At 38.6% G+C, this 20,393-nt stretch overlaps 1 protein-coding gene across 1 annotated transcript; it reads right to left on the reverse strand.

Moving 5' to 3' along the window:
- Positions 1–6,175: 6,175 nt before the first annotated feature.
- On the reverse strand, positions 6,176–17,867 carry GUCA1A (guanylate cyclase activator 1A). The gene is made up of 4 exons (XM_077336339.1): positions 17,580–17,867; positions 8,699–8,848; positions 7,531–7,621; positions 6,176–6,430 (listed from the first exon to the last, which is right to left on the reverse strand). Exons 1-4 carry the CDS (start codon positions 17,775–17,777, stop codon positions 6,270–6,272), a joined length of 600 nt encoding a protein of 199 aa, XP_077192454.1. The 5' UTR covers positions 17,778–17,867; the 3' UTR covers positions 6,176–6,269.
- Positions 17,868–20,393: the final 2,526 nt, after the last annotated feature.

The following is a 20,393-nucleotide window of genomic DNA, read 5'->3' on the forward strand; positions in this document are numbered from 1 at the left end:
AATAGTCTTACAGTTCTGAAAACACTGCCTTCAACCAGAAAGGATTTTGGATAAAAGAATTTTTAGTATAAAATGGGAAGGGGGGAACCACATACACTGCCCCAAGTTCCTTGGAATAAGAGATGGATAAAAAATGTAAGATGCTTGGAAATACATTACAAGAATGAGTTTGGAAGAGGCATTAAAGCTGGAATTACACAATAATGTTCTTTGCCAAATGCTAGAACAAGGATGTCATTACAACAACAGCCAGATGGTGGCATGCTTACTTTATAGAAGAAACCCAGAATCTCCACATTTTCTATGGTCCTTGTAATTTGTTGTGGCCCAATGGCATAAGAGAGGGTATTCAATCAAGTGGGAAACAATTTGAGAGGGAGAGGAAAGAAAGCTATTCCCCTTTCCTTGCAAAACATTTTCTGCTCTGGCACTGTTTTTAATAATACCCATATAACTTCAGGCACCTGTGGCCTGAACCATCAACCTGGTGGAAGAGGGGCCATTTTGGAGGCCTTGTGGAACTTTAAATATTCCATCTTAGCTGGCAACTTTTTCCACCAGATCAAGACCAGGCAAATGTCTTTGAGGCCAGGAATAACCAACAAATTGGTGTTGGTAGGAGGCAATGTTTTTGGGGCAGCACATGTATTCCCGGCAGACCTGGACATAAAGTAAAGGCTGTGTAGCATGCAGTTAGATTCTTGTTCGAGATAAGCGTAGAAACACTGATGTTGTACAACAGAATTATGGGGAGAAAATTCTGGAGAAAGCAGTATGATGGAAAAGATCTTTTGTAACACTTGATGTTCTTATTTCTTACCTAATTTATTTGTATCTTACCTTTCCTTCAAGAAAGTCATTGTGGTTACTTTGGCCTCACTACAACGTAATGAGGTAATTTAATCAGCTATCATATGCATATTTAATTCAGGGAAAATTATGCTGATTAAGTTTAGTAAACATGCATAGATTGGGCTACATGGCTGAAAAATAGTAATTTGGTATCAGATTTCACATTTGTTCAGAGTCAGGACCAGGAATGCTGCTTCGTGGTTATAGAAGAACTAATGAGCATTCTTAATAGACATTTGCAATAAAATCAACAATGTTTTCCTGAATGAATCAGAGTTAAATAATTTTAATGTTTTAAAAAAATTATTAAACATCAGGTGATATGACCATATATGGCTATGTCAATCTGCTCCCCCCCCCCCCGATGGCCTAGAGGGGGTGGGAATGGGAGGCATGTACACAGCTATCTTTCCCAACCATATTCTGCAGTTGTGCCACTTCTGGGGTTTCTTGAAACCTGAAGAATATTTCAACAGTAAAATAATTGATAAAGGCTGTTCTAGACAGTTTTAAAGAGCAGCTGCACATAAAGGACACTGTAGTACTCTAATCTAGCCATAACCAGGGCATGTACCACAGTGAAAGTATCTTTTCTGCCCAGGAAAGTTCGCAGCTGACTCACCAGCCAGAACTGGTGAAAGGCACCTCTGGCCACTACTGTCAGCAGGAGGACAAGTTCCAGGAGCCCCCTCAAGCTATGAAGCTGCTCCTTTAGAGGAATACAACTCCACCCAGAATATGGGATAGCCCATTTCCTGGGGCTGACTCTCCCTGGTCTATTTACCTTCATATCAGATATTTGCCAACCCACTGTTCTTCTTTCCGAGGCTATATTCAGGCTATACATGAATACCCCTGTTTCTGTTTCTATACTGTGCCATAGATGCCCTCAAATACTGGCAACAGGTTACTAGAGGAACTCTTACTGACTGATTAAAAGCATTTTAAGCCTCCTTTATACCACATAGATTAACATCTTAATTATGTGATAATGCCAGAATAGGCTTCCTCAATCAGATCTTACTCTTAAAATAATCAACACTAGGGTGTACACTGTTCCCAATTTGTGTCCAGGTCTTGTGACAAATCCTTCAGTTAACTCACATGGAATACTTCCTACAGATTGGAATCTGCATTCAGCTATTACAAGCAAACTTGATTATGTGATGAGGGTAAATGAGGCATGATAGTTATTAACTAGCATTTATTATTTGTTTTGAATAATATGCTGAGTTACTGACTGATAATGAAGGATACGTAGGACATCCTTTTCTATATTTTCCTGAAACCCAAATGACGATCTGCTGCAGAGAAAAAGAAGAGTGGTGGAGTGTTTCTTCTAAGGTTTTACCCCCAAATCCATATCAGTTGTGTGTGGTTTCTTGTCCATTCCATCCTTTGTTTTGGCTGCATGATGCTGCCATCATGGCCTAAGATGGAGGGATATGATGATTCCCCCCACATTAGGCTCCCTTTACTTCTTCTTGGTTAGGCATCACCTTTCTTTCTTTCTTGTTTGCTTTTCTGTCTGTCTTACCCAGTTGTTCAAGCATATATAGAATTATGCTGACCCACTCTAGGGATCTGAGGGACCAACTAAAATTCTTTTGCCTTTATTTGATCATGGCACACAAGAAGCTGATGGTAACTCAAAAAGAAAACAGTTTTATTGTACTTATGAGGGGAAATGGTCAGATAGGTATCAGGTTCAGGGCTTAGAAGGTGTGTAGGCAACAAGAATGAGGTAATTTTGTATAAATATATACAAAAGATAGTTTATCACAAACAAGTAGCTGTTTAATTGTACAGACAGGTCTTTAAACAGTGAGGAGAGAGATTGAGCTCCCTACCAGCAGCCACATTTTGCCAACGCAGCTTCTTCTCTATAATTTATTGTTGCCACCACTAGATACATTCCTTATAAAATGTAAAAATAAGAATACAAGTACTCTGATTAAAAACCTTAAAATAAAAATTGCAAAAGAATTATGCAAAATACTATCTTTAATATATCCTTTCATTACATTGTTAAGATCCAAAGTATAAAACATAAAACCTTACATTTGAATGGAAATATATACAGAGAACCAGAGGAACTGGAAAATGCAAATTAATTAAAAGCCAAGCAAATTATTACTTTCTGTATATCAGGACTCTCATACCTGCCTGATATCCCTATCAGATGGGGGAAAAAATCCTTCATCACTATTAAAGACGGGCACAATACCGTGGGGATAGTGGGCAGGGATATCCAGTCAGGGATCACAAGTCAACATTTCAGAGTTCCAGCAACATGCCACAGCCACATATATCACTGAGTTTCAAACTTCAGTCAAATATGTCATCCATTTTTATCACTGGAGCAGACAGACGCTGTTACAGACATCTTTGAATTTTATAAGACATGAGTTTTATTGTATTAAGAAATGCCTTCATATGAAGGACTGTATGTTTTATTTTGGGGGGTCCAGAGTTCTATCACTGAGTTGTGACTAGCATTAAAACATTTCTCCACATTGGTAATGTAAAGATGTAGCAAAATTTTATAAGCTAGACTTGTATCTTTTGTAACAGATGTTATTTTTTTAACCAAAGGAAGGCTCCCCTCCCTATTTTTCTGGCATTTCATTTATATGACAACAGAACGGTGACCAAATATATTTTTAAAATCTGTTGTCTCTACATGCAATGTGTCAGAGAACTATATATTGGAAGCATGGATAGCTATCTTTCATTTGTGACTATTATGGCTATCCAACATAAAGCACTTGAGACAAAAATTCTGTCTTTATTATGGTACATTGGTTCTTAATGGGGTCCACATAGATTCCCCCCAAAGGATGATCTATAAATTTTGGGAAGTGTTTTGTTTTGAATGGAATGGGGGGATACTCAGAGTTTTAAGCAGCCTCTCTTCCTTACTGCAATGTCTTCTGACATCCAATGAAGGAGACATATTTTACACTGCTTTACATTTGTTTTACACTCGCCTACTTGCCCCCTCCCCCCAATAAAATCCCAGGTCCTAGATTTCTAATCTAGGCTCTTTAAAAAGTGGCACACAGCAAACAGGAATCCAGTTTAATATTAAGGAGTTGTCTGCTTGCCATCAGGCACAAGGGTTTCATTGAGTGTACACCTGGGATCTGGGTCTCATCTGCATATACCATAAAGATATCAATAGAGATGTCTGGAGTGCTGTTTTTATGTCATAATTTGTACTTGTGATTTAGGGAGCACTTGTTTACAGTGTTACATACTTTGTGGTGCAGTTGTAGATGAAAGGTTAAGAACCATTGTTCCAGTACATCTCCAAAGAATAAATATATTGCAGAAGAGTTACTCTGGATTTAGGCTAGTGAGAATCTGCAACCAGCGTCTAGGTAATCAGAAAGAAATCTCAGAAGACAAGCCAACAAAAATTGCCCACATTACTCCATGCAACATCTTCAGGCTCATTCCGACACTGCTTTGAATAGTCCAGCACACATTTAAAGGCACATATATTGAACAATTAAAACAAAAGAAAAATCCAGCTATAACCAATGTTATTATTTTTCTGTTTTCCTAATTCTGGCTTTTGGATCTTTTTCAAAAATTTACATTATCTATGGACAAGTGTACATAATCATTGCTATGACTCTCATGACCAATTTATGCTGATAAGCATTATTATTTTTCTAAAAGAGCAACTGCTTGAAAAGACTGAGGAAGCTATGACACTTCATACCTTCTTGCAATTTTGATGTTTTTTCTGCTGTCTGAAGAGTCACACAGTATTTCTTTCAATAAATACAGATTTAGTCCTTAATATTTTAAAGGAAATGTTGAGATTTAGGGCGCAGTGTCTTGACCACACAGATGTACATTTGAAAATGGTATGTTATGCAGAACAAGAAGGGGAATCATTATGTCAAGTGTTTAACATCCCTATGTAAGCGGTTATCTTTCTTTGTAAAAAATCTCCTTTACTAAAATCCATCTTTAAAGAGCTTCTTATTATATCCAGTTTGAAGACAAACCTGCATTGTGTACCTAAAGATAGTAAGGCCATGATAAGAGCCTATAGAGGGAGAACAAATTCCTGGTGAATTTTTGTTTTCAGAAGTTAGGATTTTCTCTGTGTGCCTGCAGTCTGCCATTACTGCCAGTGTGCTTCAAATAAGTATGGAAACTCTCAATTGTGTTCCAGTTTCAAAAAAATCTACATATTGATTATGTCATATCTTCCTTTTTTAAAGTGTAGGAATAATATTGTGTTTAATGTACTAAACTTTTTTTTTGCTGTGAAAAAATGTGCAGTTTTATATTATGCAACTGTCTGCACTAGGCAGAGCAGTGGAAAACTCTATAATCCTAAATTGTCAGAAACTGGTTCAGTAACATATACAATACTAACTATTTTGTGTTTCTTAATTTGAAGCCAAATAGTATGCATTGATTATGCAGTTGCCAATGAAAAGATGTGTGAATCTGTTCTCCCTATAGATCAAGTCTAGCAGGCAGGAAGTCCTCCCAGTGTCCTACATCACATACCTGAGATCAGTTTTTGTTTGTTGGTTTGAACTAGACTTCCAAGCAGTGGAAGCAATTTTTTTATGTTATTAGGTTCTACTGCAGCTAAGAGGAACTGGTGGCCACTTTGCAACATTTTAATGACCTTTCAGTTTCCATGGTACTTGTTCCCTGCCAGATAATTTGAATTCCTCCCCACAAACAGAGAGATTCTTACCATCTCCATTGATATCATGTTTATCAAGCACCATTCCCCTCAAACACCCATCAGCTTTCAGAGGCAGTCAGATGGCACAGGGATTCTTGTGGCACCATTCAAGAAGTTACCTCTGTGTAGTGGGCTTCCCTGCCTAAATGTATTGTGGGGTAGGGTTGCCAACCTCCAGATGGGTCTAGAGAGCTCCCAAAATTACAGCTGACCTCTAGAAGACAGAGATCAAATGGTTGCTTTGAGGGTGGGTTCTGTGGCATTATACACTGCTGGTGTCCCCACTCTCCCCGGCTTCTACCCCCAAAACCTCCTGGATTTTTCCAACGCAGAGTTGGCAACCTTAAGAGCGGGATCTTCCAGCTAAGTATCTTCTTCCCTTTACACGTTAACTCTTCTCTCCAGCAAAAGCACCAGCAGTTGCCTCGATTTCTTAGGCAACTCTGAAGATTTTTTAATGTTAGTAATTATAATTCTACATATTGACAATAGACTTTGATGTCTCTGATTACACAGAAACACTTAAAGTGTGTACTCTTTAAGGTGATGTTATAAAACAGAGTCCTCTGGACTGCTGTCTCATTTGTGTCCCTGAATATTTCTTTATGTAATATTACATTTTTTTAATTTTCATTTTTATTTTAAAAAACAACATATTTAAAAAAAACAAACTCTTCCCCTAGCCTGTTCCTATCTATTTTGCAGCTCCTGCTGACCCGCCTTCTTCATTAGGGTTTTTCCCATCATTCTTGATCATTCGTACAATGTGTGTCAGGTCCAGACTACGGGTGAGGATACTAAGTAGAAGCTCATCTTTCTGGACACCCTCCATGAACTCCTCCAGAGACAGCTCACCTATAAAAAGACAAACAAAAGGGTCTATTTTATGTACAGCCTGAATTAATGAATGGGATTTGATCTCCTGAGTAATGTGGACACAGAAATCCATCCAACTATTTATGCATTGCTAACATTTCTGCCTTCAATCATTTTTTAAATATGAACGCATACACGTTGGTTTCACTTGAAAAGAAAAGAGAACCACAAGTTCCTTATATAGACTATCAAAATAGTTAATCATTGTAATGGTTAGGGATCCTTATAATTTCTAACTTGAATTCATTTTCTACTCTCCTTTGAACTGTACTTTGCATTTCTTTACATTTACTGAGATCCAGCACAGTTTAGTGAACAGCCTCAGTGACATTGGAGAGACGTTCATCCACTTACACACCCTGCCTGTCCTACCTCATTGGACTGTTGTGCAGATAAAATGGAAAACAGGAGAACAAAATACACTGAACCCTTTGGAGGTAGGAGGGGATAAAAATTAATAGATTCAAAACTTGGTGTAGTGGTTAACAGTGGTGGTTTCTAATCTGGTGAGCCGGGTTTGATTCCCCGCTCCTCCATATGCAGTCATCTGGGTGACCTTGGGCTCGTCACAGTCCTGAGAGTGCTGTTCTCAGAGAACAGTCAGAGCTCTCTCAGCCCCACCTACCTCAGAGAATGACTATGGTAGGGAGAGGAAGGGAAGGTGATTGTAACCCGTTTCGAGACTCCATTAGGCAGTGAAAAGCCGGGTATAAAAACCAGCTCTTCTTCTTGAACTATTAAATCACAAAGTTGTGTGTCACCTGAAATCTCTTTAATATATAAATCCTGATTCATTTCTTTTCCTTGACTAGCTAAATAAATGTTTTAAAAGGCTCATGATTTCCAGATCTCACACCCTTGCACCTTCCTTTAAATCCAACAGTCTTTTCATGGCCCTGCACATGCCAATTATCTGAGCATCCGGTGCCCTTATTGTGCTGCATTACTCTCAAATAAACTCATATCAATTTACAACCTGCACACAGGACTCCTGTAATGATCCATTGGCATGTTCTGTCCAAAATATTTGGGTTTGCTCATTTAATAAAACATCTCAAGATGTGTAGAGAGGTTCTTACCATCTCCATTGATATCAATTTTATCAAACACCATGTTTGTGAAATCTTCAGCTGACATTATTTCTTGACATGGATTAATAGTGCGAATTGCCTGTAGGAAATGTGAGATAGAAAAGACTGAATGAGCAGAAGACTCAGACTTAGATATTTGACAACACTAGCTAAATAATATTTTTTCAACTTTAAGCTTATTTAAATTTGAAGTCCTAAATTTCCCATTGAGAACTATAAACTCATTTCTGCCTTTGAGATTTAAAAATCATGCTAAAATAATCCCATATAGTACATAAAGTGCCACCACAATAACAAGTTATTTTTCTTCTAGATCTTTTTCATCATGGACTCGCTTACTTAAATGTTAGAAATTCCATTTGGTGTCCATGACCATTATTTTTGGTGGAGTGGGAGGTGGCAGAAACTCTTATCTCAGATGAAGGGCAATCTGCAGACCTCTTTCCACCAAAGTTCTGCACCATGTTTTTCTTGTTGCAGTAGGCTTCAGATAGGAGTGGAGGAGATCTGTGTGTCTTGAGTGGGACTGATGTAATGAACTTTTGCGTGATTATAGTTATATGCTGCCAATTGTAAATGTATAACAGTGCACTATAATAATATATTGTGCAAAATGTTGTAAGTGAAGAACCTTCCATTCAAGGAAGAACTGGACTTCTTTGTCCAAGTGAAGGATTTCTTACTTAGCAGAGGCCAGTCACTAAATTTAACACACTGTAGATATACAATTATATAACAGCACTATGTGCATTTCATCACAGTGTTACTATCTGCTCATGTACAGTGGGTACATATTATGAGCAATTCTAATACATTGCCTAATGCATGACCAAAGTGTGTTGATACAGAAGTAACCAGCTAAGAAAGTAATTGTATCAATATACTAAAAGGCTTTGTTTAGTGCTGGCCATCAAAGACTTTCCAGTTTCAAGGGTTTTCATATGTTTTTGTAGATCTCGTTATAATGTATATGTAAAAGGATAGTTGCAGCCATTCTCTCATCTGCATTTGGTTCCATATTGGTCTTTTATGGTACATACAGCGTAAGATAATCATATGTACTTATATGACAATATATGAAAACAATCAAAGCAACTGCATATCTACTGAATATTTTTAGTAATCGTAATTTATTGCGGAAAGGAAAATGACTTACTTTGATTATGTTTAATAACTCATCCCTGTCAATACAGCCATTTCCATCCACATCATAGAGTTTGAAGTACCACTTTAGCTTCTGTTCCACTTTCCCCTTCAGAACTAGGCTTAAGGCTGCCACGTACTCCATAAAATCAATATAACCATCCTATTGAAATACAAAAAGCAGCATATTAGATGTGTGACGGTGTCATTGTCTTTGATATTATATATCTTGGAATTGCTAGACAGATGAACTCAGCATATGGGCAGATAGTACATATTATTATAAAATATTCAGTGGGAATCAAATTTACACTTGCCAAAATGCATTCACTAGCAATAATCTGTTCACATAAAAAGTCATCAGTCCTATCTCCACACATCTTTAACTTTTGTTTAATAATTGGATTTGTGAAGATGCCTTCTGCTAAGTGAAGAGTTTTGTTCTAGGGGAAGCAGATATTCTCCATAGGAAATGTTATCTATGGATGCAGGATTCACTGAAGCATGACTCTTTACTTTGCAGAAGGAAGTAATTGGATCCAGTTTGATATGCATAGTTCCCACTGATAAAGGAATATCTCACTATTTCCAGGTCAAGAATAGTATCAAGTCCTGTGGTAAGGCTGGACAGATGTATTAATCTGTCCATTGTTACAAAAGAGATTAGGAAAATTAACTGAAGGTAGGTCTTTCCAATCATACATGCAATCTTTCTGCAGTAGATTCATGCAAAGGGCTAAGGTGGTGAAGCCACTGTGAAAGAACTATTTGGCATGGTGAGCGTTCATATTCTGGCTTATGTATCGGAAATGAGTGCAAATATTTCAGTGTATTCCATGTCGGAGTTCCTTTGCAATGTATTAAAAGAGACAGCCAACTGGGATATCACATCTGCCAATAAAATTTCAGAATGTTTTCCCTACTCATCACTATATTTAAAGAAAATCTTATTACATAATTGATTGTGTGAACTTCTGACAACATGTTAAACATTCCAAAGCCTCCAGGCAGAGCCACACACACACCTGGAGGCTTTGGAACATTCAGGTCCAGGAGAGTTTAAAGAAACTGTCCATTCCCACATTACAGCTGATTTTGACAGCCCCATGGCTGTTGTAAGTTTTATATAATGGACTTTACTGTTAGTATATTCATATCCCTACACTAATTACTGAGCTGAATTTCTGGGAGGGTAGTATAGAAGTCTTAATGAATCAATAAATGTCACTGTCTCAGATATTCGTATGATCACCTCCACATTCTAGGAGCCTTTTCTCCTTACTGTCTCTTAAGCTGGCAACTAGTAGTTCCAAGATGAATGCTTTCCATCTCTTAAATATGCTTTGTCTGTGATTTTGATCCTCATAAATAAATCAACTTATTGGAAATCCAGGCTGGTCACAAAGTCTGACTATATAAAAACCTAATCTGGCTTTTGAACAGATATACTTTTTTCAATGACAATTAATTAAAAAATAACAGTAGTCCATAGGATTTCTTGTGCTTGATCTTAATTCCATCCAGTCCCATTTAGAATCCTTTGAAGCAATCCTGAACACAAAGCAAATCAGGCCCATATAGGTGGTCCCTGATGGGGCTTGCAAACGTAAGAACATAAGAAGAGTCCTACTGGATCAGGCTACTGGTCCATTTAGTTCAGCAATCTGTCCTAAACAATGGCTGACCAGTTCCGCTGGAGGCCCAACAACTGAGCAAATAGGGTGAGGCGTTCCTCTGATATTGTCTACTGGCACTGGTATTCAGAGGTTCACTGCCTCTAAAGGTGGAGATTCTCTTTAGTCACTGATAGACCTATTGCCCACTGGCTGTTAATATTATGCAAAAGAAGAAAACTGTAAAAATATACAAAATAGTCAGTATTCTTTTTGTACACATGGTCTTTCCTAAAAAAAAAAAAATCCACTGGAGATCATTTTTCCTTTGAGATTGAATGGTTTTCACTTTGTCCTTGTATTTATTTTTTGTTTTCTCACACACATATATGTTCAGTATATGTATATTATTTAAGGAGCTTCATGTGTGTCCAGGTCCTTTAAGGTACTTTTGAAGAGGCTGCATGGATTTGCATGTATTATAAAACCCAAGTCTATTTCCACCTATTTACAGATTTTGAGACATCCTGCTCAAACCATGGGTTGAAAACAGCCAGCTTTCTTACTGCGCCCATCCCACATGGCTTTTGTTCATGCTCCAGATCCTATGTGTCTTAGTACAGCTTTTTAGGGTGGTTAGAAAGAACCCTTTCCCTGTGTTTCAGCAGCAGAAAAGCTGGTCTCATACTTTTCTTGAGATAGCTGTACTGTTAAAAATTTAGATCCGCAAATCTGGATTTTTCTGTCTCCACATTACTGTATTTTAGATACTACAGTCTGAAAGCAAATGAAAATTCCTCTAAAACATGCTCCCACATTGACTTAACCTATTTCCCTCAGGATCAAAAGAGCTAATCTGCTTTATTCTATAGGCACAAAACCCAGATTAGGTTTTAACTTAGTTGAACCTAATTATCAGCCTGGATTTCCTGTCTGCTGATTTATTCATCAGGATCAGAGTCAAAGAAAAACTATTCTGCATGTTCAAGGTGTCTTTCAAGGTGTTGATTAAACCACAGCCTTTATGCCACATAACAAACCACATTTAAAATGCAAGATTTTTTTTAAAAAAATATCTTTTTGATATGGTATGAGGTCTACTGGTCAATTTAAATGGTCAGTGATCACACAGGGTACCCCAAAGGCCTAGAATAGCTCCTGGGATCTCAGTTCACTTGCAGTCAAGACTGGCCTGGGTACTTTTTGGCAAGGAATCTAAACTGAAGTACAAAATCTTATTTCATGTCACTTCAGAAGCATGTTTACCACATTTCCTTTAAATCAACAGAATTTACTTATAGATATTTAAATCTGTAAGCCATACTTGTGTCTTTCAATGTCTACCCTTAATCTTACTTATCCCACAAATGGAACTTCCTGTTCAAAAATAGAAGCTTTTGCTTTGGCCAGACTTGAAGATTAACAGATCTGGGACAGCACTCAATCCGAATGGTAAAGAGAAGGATTATTGCTATATCATGAGTAGGAAGCTGAATTTATTGTCTCACTAAACATTGTGCTAATAAAATTGCCTCACACTGTAGGCAGTACAGAAACTCAAGGAAACCTGAGGCTCAGTCTGGAGATAGCTTTTTTCAAACTCAAATGTATAGGATACCACATTGGCATATGCTCATAAACATATGCCAATGTGATATCCTATACATTTGATTTTGAATAAAGCTATCTCCAGACTGAACCTCAGCTTTCCTTGAGTTTCTGTGCTGATTTCATGTGAGGAATCTATGGTTCCATACTGGAGGCAGGCAATGGGAAACCACCACTGAAACATCTCTCATCTTGAAAACACTACAGGGTAGTCATAAAATGATCACAACTTAATGGCAGTTTCTACCATGATGAACATAATTAAAATTACTACAAATAACAGTGGAGAAGAGTGCAAAAGTTTAATCATAAGGCAGGTGAAACCAGACTGAGGAAATATTATTTTATCCCCCACTCATTTCAACCATTGTCATTTCAATTAATTCTTATGGCCTGATCTGGCCTCTAAATCAGGCTTCTTATAATTTCCCTAATAATTTAGCTCATAATTATGGGTTAAATGAAGTGAAAGCACAGTGGGTGGTGCTCTGCTCATCGAATACAGTATCCCTGCCTCCCCCTCCCATTGCCACCCATGGCAACTCCTGAAAAGCTACTACTGAGGAGGGTCAAGAACCCTAAGAAATAGCACTATGAGTGATGGGGGGAATGGATTGGAGGAACAGCAAACTTTTCTCTTCCACCAGTGGAGAAGCCCATCTATGGGTGTCAAACAAGCTTTGGGTTCCGATCTAACTGAATTATACAACCCTTTACCCAGCTGTATGGTTTATATACCATGGATGTCATTAGGCCAAAAGCATGGTAGAAATGGTTTTTAAGTGCACCCATTATGGTCATAGAAGAATACAGATATAGCTGGTTTTCTTGCTGGTGTTTGCTTTCTAGCCTGACTTAAAGATTTCCATAATCTCCCAATCCTAGTGATTTGTTAAATTAATCAAGAGAGTTCATAAGACAAAACAGAGTGATTCAACATCACACTCATGGATTCTTAGTTCACAAATGAATTGCTTTATCTAAATAGAGGCAGGATCCCCCAGTTTGGATCAGAGCTGTGATATCAGGCAGTTTCCTGTTTCCTGTTATGCTCTGTTTCCAACCTCTAATAGGCCTTCTGACCTGCTATTTCCTCCACTGGTGAAAACTGACAATTCAAAGAACTAATAGGTTTACTCCAGTGGAGCAAATTACAGTTCTGGGACCATTTGAGGGCAGAAAAATGATTTTCTTGTGTCTTGTCTGGTTTGCCCCCTAATTATGAGGTTTTTGGTAGCATACCTGCCAAGCATATGTTCCATAGAACTGTGGGACTTACTTCGGTAAAGATGCTCAAAACTGCTGCACATGGGACAATGTTTAATGAGTATCCTGATGAATATTATGAATGGCAGGCCAGGATGGTGACATGCAAATATAATTAATAATAACTGGAAAGTTATAAGTATTTTCCAAGAACTCCTCATTTTGTTATATTAATTCAGTGCACATCAAATATGTATATATACAAAGAGAGGGAGACTGGTCACTGGAAATTATTCAGTACTTATTATGAACATCTAATATACTGGATTACAAGAATAAATAAAATGTAATATCAGTGTCAATAATCAGACATTGCACACAAGCTTGTAACATATATTAATGGAAATTCTATAGAAAAATCTGCAAAGAAATTACCATTAGAGAAATGCTATTTTAAAAACAAAACTCTTGTAGCCACCCAATATTTCTGATTTTTTTAAAGCCAACAGCAAATTGTGTATCCTACTAAATAATACTAATCTGATACCTATAGTTGCCTTTGATGTGAACATGAGCACATATTTATTGTACAGGGTGACAAAGTACTGTCTATACAATAAACAGTACAGAGACCTTTCTTAAGTAGCACTACAAATTATTTGTGTCCTAGAGACAGGCTGGATTCATTTCCAAATTCAGGAACTCTTTCTTTTTAATTGGAAGACACCCTGAACACATTGAGCCTCAGGGGAGGACAGTGTATAAATATAATAAATAACTAAATGTCATATGTGGATCTTTTAAACCCCAAATATTTTGATTTAAATAAATTTCGTATAAACTGATCTAAGAACATTAATAGGGCTAAACTCATAAGAATGAGTAGGGCCACTGAACTGGTGTTATACATTAGCCGCTGATATACAGAGCCCAGGGATCAGTTTGGGGTTACTGGAATTCCGATTTCTAGCATGAGGGTAAATAGGTGAGGAAGGGGGATTTTTGAACTCAGGAAAATGACATGGAGGAAGATTAAACCTTTGTCACTTGTACCAGTACCCCATTTCAAATTGGGGCTCCCATGGTTGCCATTTAGCCATAAAAATTCACTGGAGATCCATTCATAAATTTCCAGACATGTCATCTGGTTTGATCCTAATGCTGGGTAGTCTAGTCTAGTTTGATCCTTAGAAGTGTTCAGTTCTGACTAGTTGGTAGGAGATGATAACAATTTGCTTGAGATCTTCATCTACACAGGAATTCCAGTTCTCTTATAGAACTGTGATTTGTTCCAAGGGACAAATAGTTCTGGAGGTGCCTTTCCGAGGCAGGAAATGAGTATGGGGATTGCTAATATATCTAACTACCAACATGAATAAATCTGTGGATATTTATATTAGGAGTATAGTCATGAACAGACAAGACAGATCTTTGCACAAACACAAGAAAAGCCCCAGGTTTGCAGAAAAATTCTGAAACCTTATAAAAAAAAGCAGGCAAGCAAACAAAAACAAAAACCATGAAGGGAGTTTTTAAAGCCCCAAATAACAGAAACAGCTCCTATACCTTAAAAAAGGTGCCCTCTACAGTTGTCACTGTGGGGGTTTCTAGGTAACCATATTGCCAGTTCAAGCCTTGGTTTGTTGGAGTAAATCGTAAGTGGAGGGAGCATGGTCCTTTCCAGTGCTGTTTCAGCCCTTGAAGGTGGATTCATCAGGTCCAGGCTCAGGAACAACCACTGGGAAATTGACTTAATACCACATGATTTCCATGGGATACCCAGGATTCTACACTAGGATCTGGGAGACCCAGATTCAAATCCCTTCTCTACCATGGATGCCCTATGGCCAGTTACACACTCTCAGTTTAACCTGTTTCACAGGTTGTTATGAATATAAAATGGAAAAGAATTATATAAGCTGCTTTGGGTCCCTATGGTGGAGAAATGCATGGTTTAAATGTCGTACAAATAATAAATTTAGGTAAAGATAGAGGACAAATAAAATGTAGGTGAGTGGGGAGGAAGGATTAGAAGAAAGCAGGGGAAAGTGAGGATATTATGACTGCCAAGATGAGGAAAAGAAAAATTGTGTGGTGAGTCAGACACAGGAGAAATTAAGATCCTTACTTCACTGAGCCTGGCCTGTAAGCAAGCAGTGCGGAATTTGACCAGACTTTTCCCAGATAGTGCCTGCCAGGGGCAGGAAAGGAAAGAAATCTGAAAGGGAGGTTGGCTCGTAGGTGGGAAGAAGAGAAGGGAGCAGGAAAAGTGGAGAGGCTACAGGATCTTTCAGGAAAGGTAAAGAGAAAATGATGGGGGAGGGGTGAACTTGGATGTCTTTTATATCCCATAAAAGCTTCAATCTTATTCTAAAATCCCCTGCCTGTGCTATTATTTACTAATAAAATACTTTAGCCCACTTTATGGGTCTCCCAGTGTCCTGTTTTGCCCTAAGACTTATTGATATGTGATAAATTTAAGCCAAAACTTAACCTACCCACCCCCACCCCCGTTTCAGTCTATGGACCATAAAAGTGATAATTTTGTCTGAATCATGCTAACTGTGCTTTTATTGTAAAAATTAAAATGCAGATATATTCCTGCCCAGTCTGCATCATTTTGTGGGGAAACTAATCTTCTTTACATGCCATGGCATAGTACGATATATTACATTTGTTTCCAGTTCACCTATGAAAAGCTCATTGTGGGTGACATTCACTCTTTAGTGTTTTGCCTTGCACTAATCCCCTGTAAGCCTACTTCAGGTACTTAAGGTGAATGAGACAAGGCAGTAAGCAAAGGCTGTTTTTTGTGCCTACATCTTGAAAACAAAGTAGCTAAAGTAAGACTTTTGTTGCACTGAATATGCCTCCTATAGCCTGTATGTGGGGGGTTCTCAGCATGGCCCTCACAGGTGTCATGGTGTAATTTCTTTACATGTGTCAGTCAATGCGAATTTGATATGAGTCTGAGCTCTTACTGTCAAACGCCTGGTCTCCTCCTCAGTTTCTAAATATGAAATAACTTTGAAAATACCCAGTTGGCCTATAGAACCTATCGTATAGAACTCACCATATCATCATGTGATGAGGTTTAATATGAAGTCCAAATCTACGTAAAATCCAAATGTACACCATACATTTGTAATTAGCATTCAATTCTCTGCTCAGTTTTTGATTCATTCTCTCTCCTTTTGCCTCCACTGAAAGAACCATTCTTAGAGGCAATAGATAAACCAGAAGCTCCTTTGATTACCCTCAAAAGGATTTTGCAATGACCAAAGACGTCTCAACCCCAAAGCTGTTACAGGGATACAGTCAGCACTGCTTCTTTGATGTCAGCACATCAGATTCCACATTTATAGTCTTGTTATCAGGAAGCAGGATCTGATACAAGGATCTTACACTTACAAAATAATTCTTATGCACTTTTTTGCTCTGAATGCTTCATAGTGAGGCCTGAACCTGTCCACCACCACTTTGTTTTCCATGTTATGATCTTGTGCCTATTCTGTGATGTTAAATGCAGACCAGAAATAGAAATTAGCCACAAGATTGTCAACATTCCAGCTAAAAGAGAATATTCATAGTAAAAAGGGGCTCAAGCACAGATAGGGCACCTGTATTGAGAGCCACTAGAGATGCACAGATAAAAACACCATTTGTCCCCCAGTGCCTCCTCCTTGGTGGGCATGCTCACCCAAGGCCATGGTGCAAGTACAATTTTTTTAATGAGAGTTGCATGATAAGAATATTCCCAATCATAATACTTTATTTAATAATAGTTTAGATATGAACAGGTCATTTTGTTTGTTTGTGTTTTTGGTTGCACTGGAACTGTTTGTACTTCCCATTGTCCTTGAATATTTGGAAATATCAACTACAGGTTTTTGATATATGAGAGGAGTTAACTGCCTTTAGAAATTCCAGTTTTCCTTTAGTATTTTGCAAATAACTGTGATCTGTGGTAATATAGAATATCTTTTAAAAGTGGATAGAAATAATTATAAACAATGGAATGAAAACAAAAACAAAATTAAAAAAGAACAACAGTGAATAAATATTTTTTCTTCTGCAGAAATTTTGCAGTATAGTATACTATTCCAGAGCTCATTGTGTGAGGCTCATGGACTGGTGAGATAATTCTTTGCATTTTCATTCTAAGCCAACAGTAAGCCATTCTGATAAAATTACTAAAAGATTCCATTTTCATTTACATCATAAGGAGAGTCTTTTACAACAGAAAAAGCCAAATAGGAAGACCAAGAGAACAGCTGCTTTGGCATTCAGCTGGAAAAGAATAAAATCCAGTGCTGAGGAAATGCTGCCCTTTCAATCATGTTTGTAGCCAGTTTTCACAAACAATTGACATACATGTACAAAGTAGAAAATATGTGGTTTATGTATGTATGTTATTTAACTATGCATACCTACAGATATCTGATTTTAAAAAGATTGAATACTCACCTTGTTAAAGTCAAATGTCTCAAACATTTGTTCAATATACTGATTTGATGATGGGCTCAGGTTTTTCAAGCCAAAAAACTGTTTGAATTCATGTAGGGTAAGCTGACCTGAGGGACACTCTGTCATGAACTTCTTGTACCATTGGTGGCACTCTGTAGCACTCAGTTCCTCCACGGCCTTTCCATCCATGTTCCCCATTTTAAAGCCGCAAAGATGGGCCCGTATCCGAAGAACTGTTTATGTCTTCTAGAAGAGTTCTCTTTGAATTTCAAATGTGTGTTGTATGAACTGTACAGCAAAGACAAAGTGGTAAATCTCCAAAAAGTAAAGCTAGCTAAGTATCATGAATGCCTGGGAGATGATAAAAGCTTCCTTCCTGAGAATATTTCACACTGGTTGAAGGAGTTTTAAAATTGCAAAAGTCTCTTCAAAGACACCTCTGACATTTAAGTAAGCTGCTAAATCCTCCACAAGCCAATGGGAAAAGAGTCTTGTGATGGGATCCCAAAAGGGACATGAAGAGTTCAGAACAAAAATAGAAAGGCAGTAGAATGGGGAAGAGTCTTGCAGCTTATGGTCCCAGTAGGAGATTAAAATGGCAGGATTTAACTGAAGACAGAATAAGCTTCTAATCCACTGCACCTTTGTTAGCCTACGTGGAAGGCCTAACAGGAAACATGATGGCAAAATACTTTTACTGTATTTTGACTGTTTGCTATAAAGTCATTATGGAATGGTGAAGTAGGGTAAGTTCCAAAGTCTGTCTAGCTCAGGATGCAGCTGTGGAGGACCACCCACTAATCATGTTTCACAGTTCAGACATCATAATTGGCATCATGTTGTTAAGATTGTTAGCTCTGGTTTCAAAACACTTGGAGGTTTGGGGGGGTGGAGCCTGGGGAGGGTGGGGTTTGGGGAAGGGAGGGACCTTAGCAGGTTATAATTCAATAGACTCTACCATCCAAAGCAGGCATTTTCTCCAGGGGAACTGATCTTGATCATGTGGAGATCAATTGATATAGTGGGTGGTTTCCAAGTGCCACCTGGAGGTTGGCATCCCTAATGCTGTTCTTTAGACAGAGATCAGGCATATTGCATAAGAGTCCCAGAAGAGCAGTAATTACAGATGATTTGATAGAGTAAGCCAAGCAAATGATTGCAAAACAAGACAAAAAATATAGCTAAAGTCTGATGATGCTAGCACAGTTCTGCAGGGGCTGCAAAATAGAGCTCTTCCCAGGGCCTGTTTATCCATCTAGCAAGTGCTATGGGCCCCACACTTCCAGGGGGTCCACACGGTGCCTCCCCTCTATAGATCAGGGATGTAGCCTCCCCCTCTTTCCCCCTCTCTAAGGACACTCCTTAGAGTGACAGCCCTTTCCACTGTGGGGGGCCCTTCTTCTCCAGTCCTGCCACAATTATACTTTACTAAAGCCCCACCAGTTCTTAAACTGGCTCTCGTGCTATGGGCTCTATGAATCTTTAAACCACTCTTGGCTCTTCTGCCAAACATTTGGTTGAAGCCAGTGAAACCGACAACATCTATTGGGCCCTATAGACCCCCCTTCCCGGTCTGTCCAGTCTGCAGGATTATTGTTTAAATGTTAATTGCTAAAACAGTGAAAAACTAAATATTCAATAATAATATTGTTGTTGATGATGATTGAGGCAGTTCCTGAATTCACGTTGTACATGGTTTTCATGTTCCCTGTTAACTGCCCTGAGCTGCAAGGGTGGGTGGTATTAAAATGTAAAGAATAAATAAATTTCCAAAAAAGATGAAAAGCCTATATAATTATAATTATTTATTGCATTTATTGTATATCAGACTAGAGGCAAGCCCACTGACCTTTTAGTCACAAATGACCCATTTTTTATTTTGTTTTAAAATCTTGAACAATACCATGTTTTAGGTTGAGAAAAGGACATGTAGCAAAAAAGGCAGTCTCGTATGGAGTGTGTATTTTATATTGAGGAAAAGCATATTATTATCAACAGTGGGGGTATGTCTAAAGAAATAGTAAGGAGATTCTATTATTCCTTCTCTTCTCTAGACCAAATATATAATAATAATACAGTATGTTTTGTGATTGCTACAACCCCAAGTTACCAAAGCATGGGAATTTAGCAAGCCCAACTCTGTTACCCTGCACCAGAAGACTCATAAAAGTGGCATACTGCTACAGGAAAAAAATTGACAAGTGGATTCTTGCCCATTATGTGGAAACACATTCCACATAATGGGCACAGCCCCACTCATGCTGCTGCCTCCTGTCTTTTGTGCTTGGCCTCAGCCCTGGCCCTGGCCCCCTTGTCTGGGCATGAAGCCAGCAAGAGACCGGGGACCTTGACTTTGTCAGAGGCTGGGACAGCTAGAAGATGAAGGGGTGCAGTGGTGGCAGGGCAGGTCTGGTGCTGAGCCCTGCTCATGTTGCTGCCATCCACCTTCCATGCCTAGCCCCGCCCCCACAGAAAACTCCTTCATCCCAGTCTGAAGGCCAGAGGACAGCTGGGTGTTCAGCCTTGGGTGAAGGCCAGGTGCGCAGAGATGACAAATAGGTGCAGTGTCTGGGGGTGGCAGCAGTGGTGCTGGTGCAGTGAGCAGGGCTCAAAACTGGCCCTGGCCAACCACCACTTCCGCCACCCATCTTTCACCCTGCTCAGTCCTCAGCTGCCGCCACCTCAGCCACAGCTGACTTCTTTCTTATCTACTGTCATGGGCAGGAGCGGGACAAACGGATGTCATGACCATTATCATTTTCGTTACAGAGAGTGCACCAGTAGATGTTTCCATATCAATAAGCAATAGTTAAA

Source organism: Paroedura picta, chromosome 4, assembly GCF_049243985.1.
Source record: "Paroedura picta isolate Pp20150507F chromosome 4, Ppicta_v3.0, whole genome shotgun sequence".
Lineage (NCBI taxonomy): Eukaryota > Metazoa > Chordata > Lepidosauria > Squamata > Gekkonidae > Paroedura > Paroedura picta.

Excerpts from the sequence above, each read along its gene's own strand:
- GUCA1A (XM_077336339.1), bottom strand. The coding sequence starts at position 17,777 with ATGGGGAACATGGATGGAAAGGCCGTGGAGGAACTGAGTGCTACAGAG. Across the intron at positions 7,622-8,698 it reads AGTTATTAAACATAATCAAA|GCAATTCGCACTATTAATCC; the intron begins GTAAGTCATTTT and ends CATTTCCTACAG. Across the intron at positions 6,431-7,530 it reads AATTGATATCAATGGAGATG|GTGAGCTGTCTCTGGAGGAG; the intron begins GTAAGAACCTCT and ends GTCTTTTTATAG.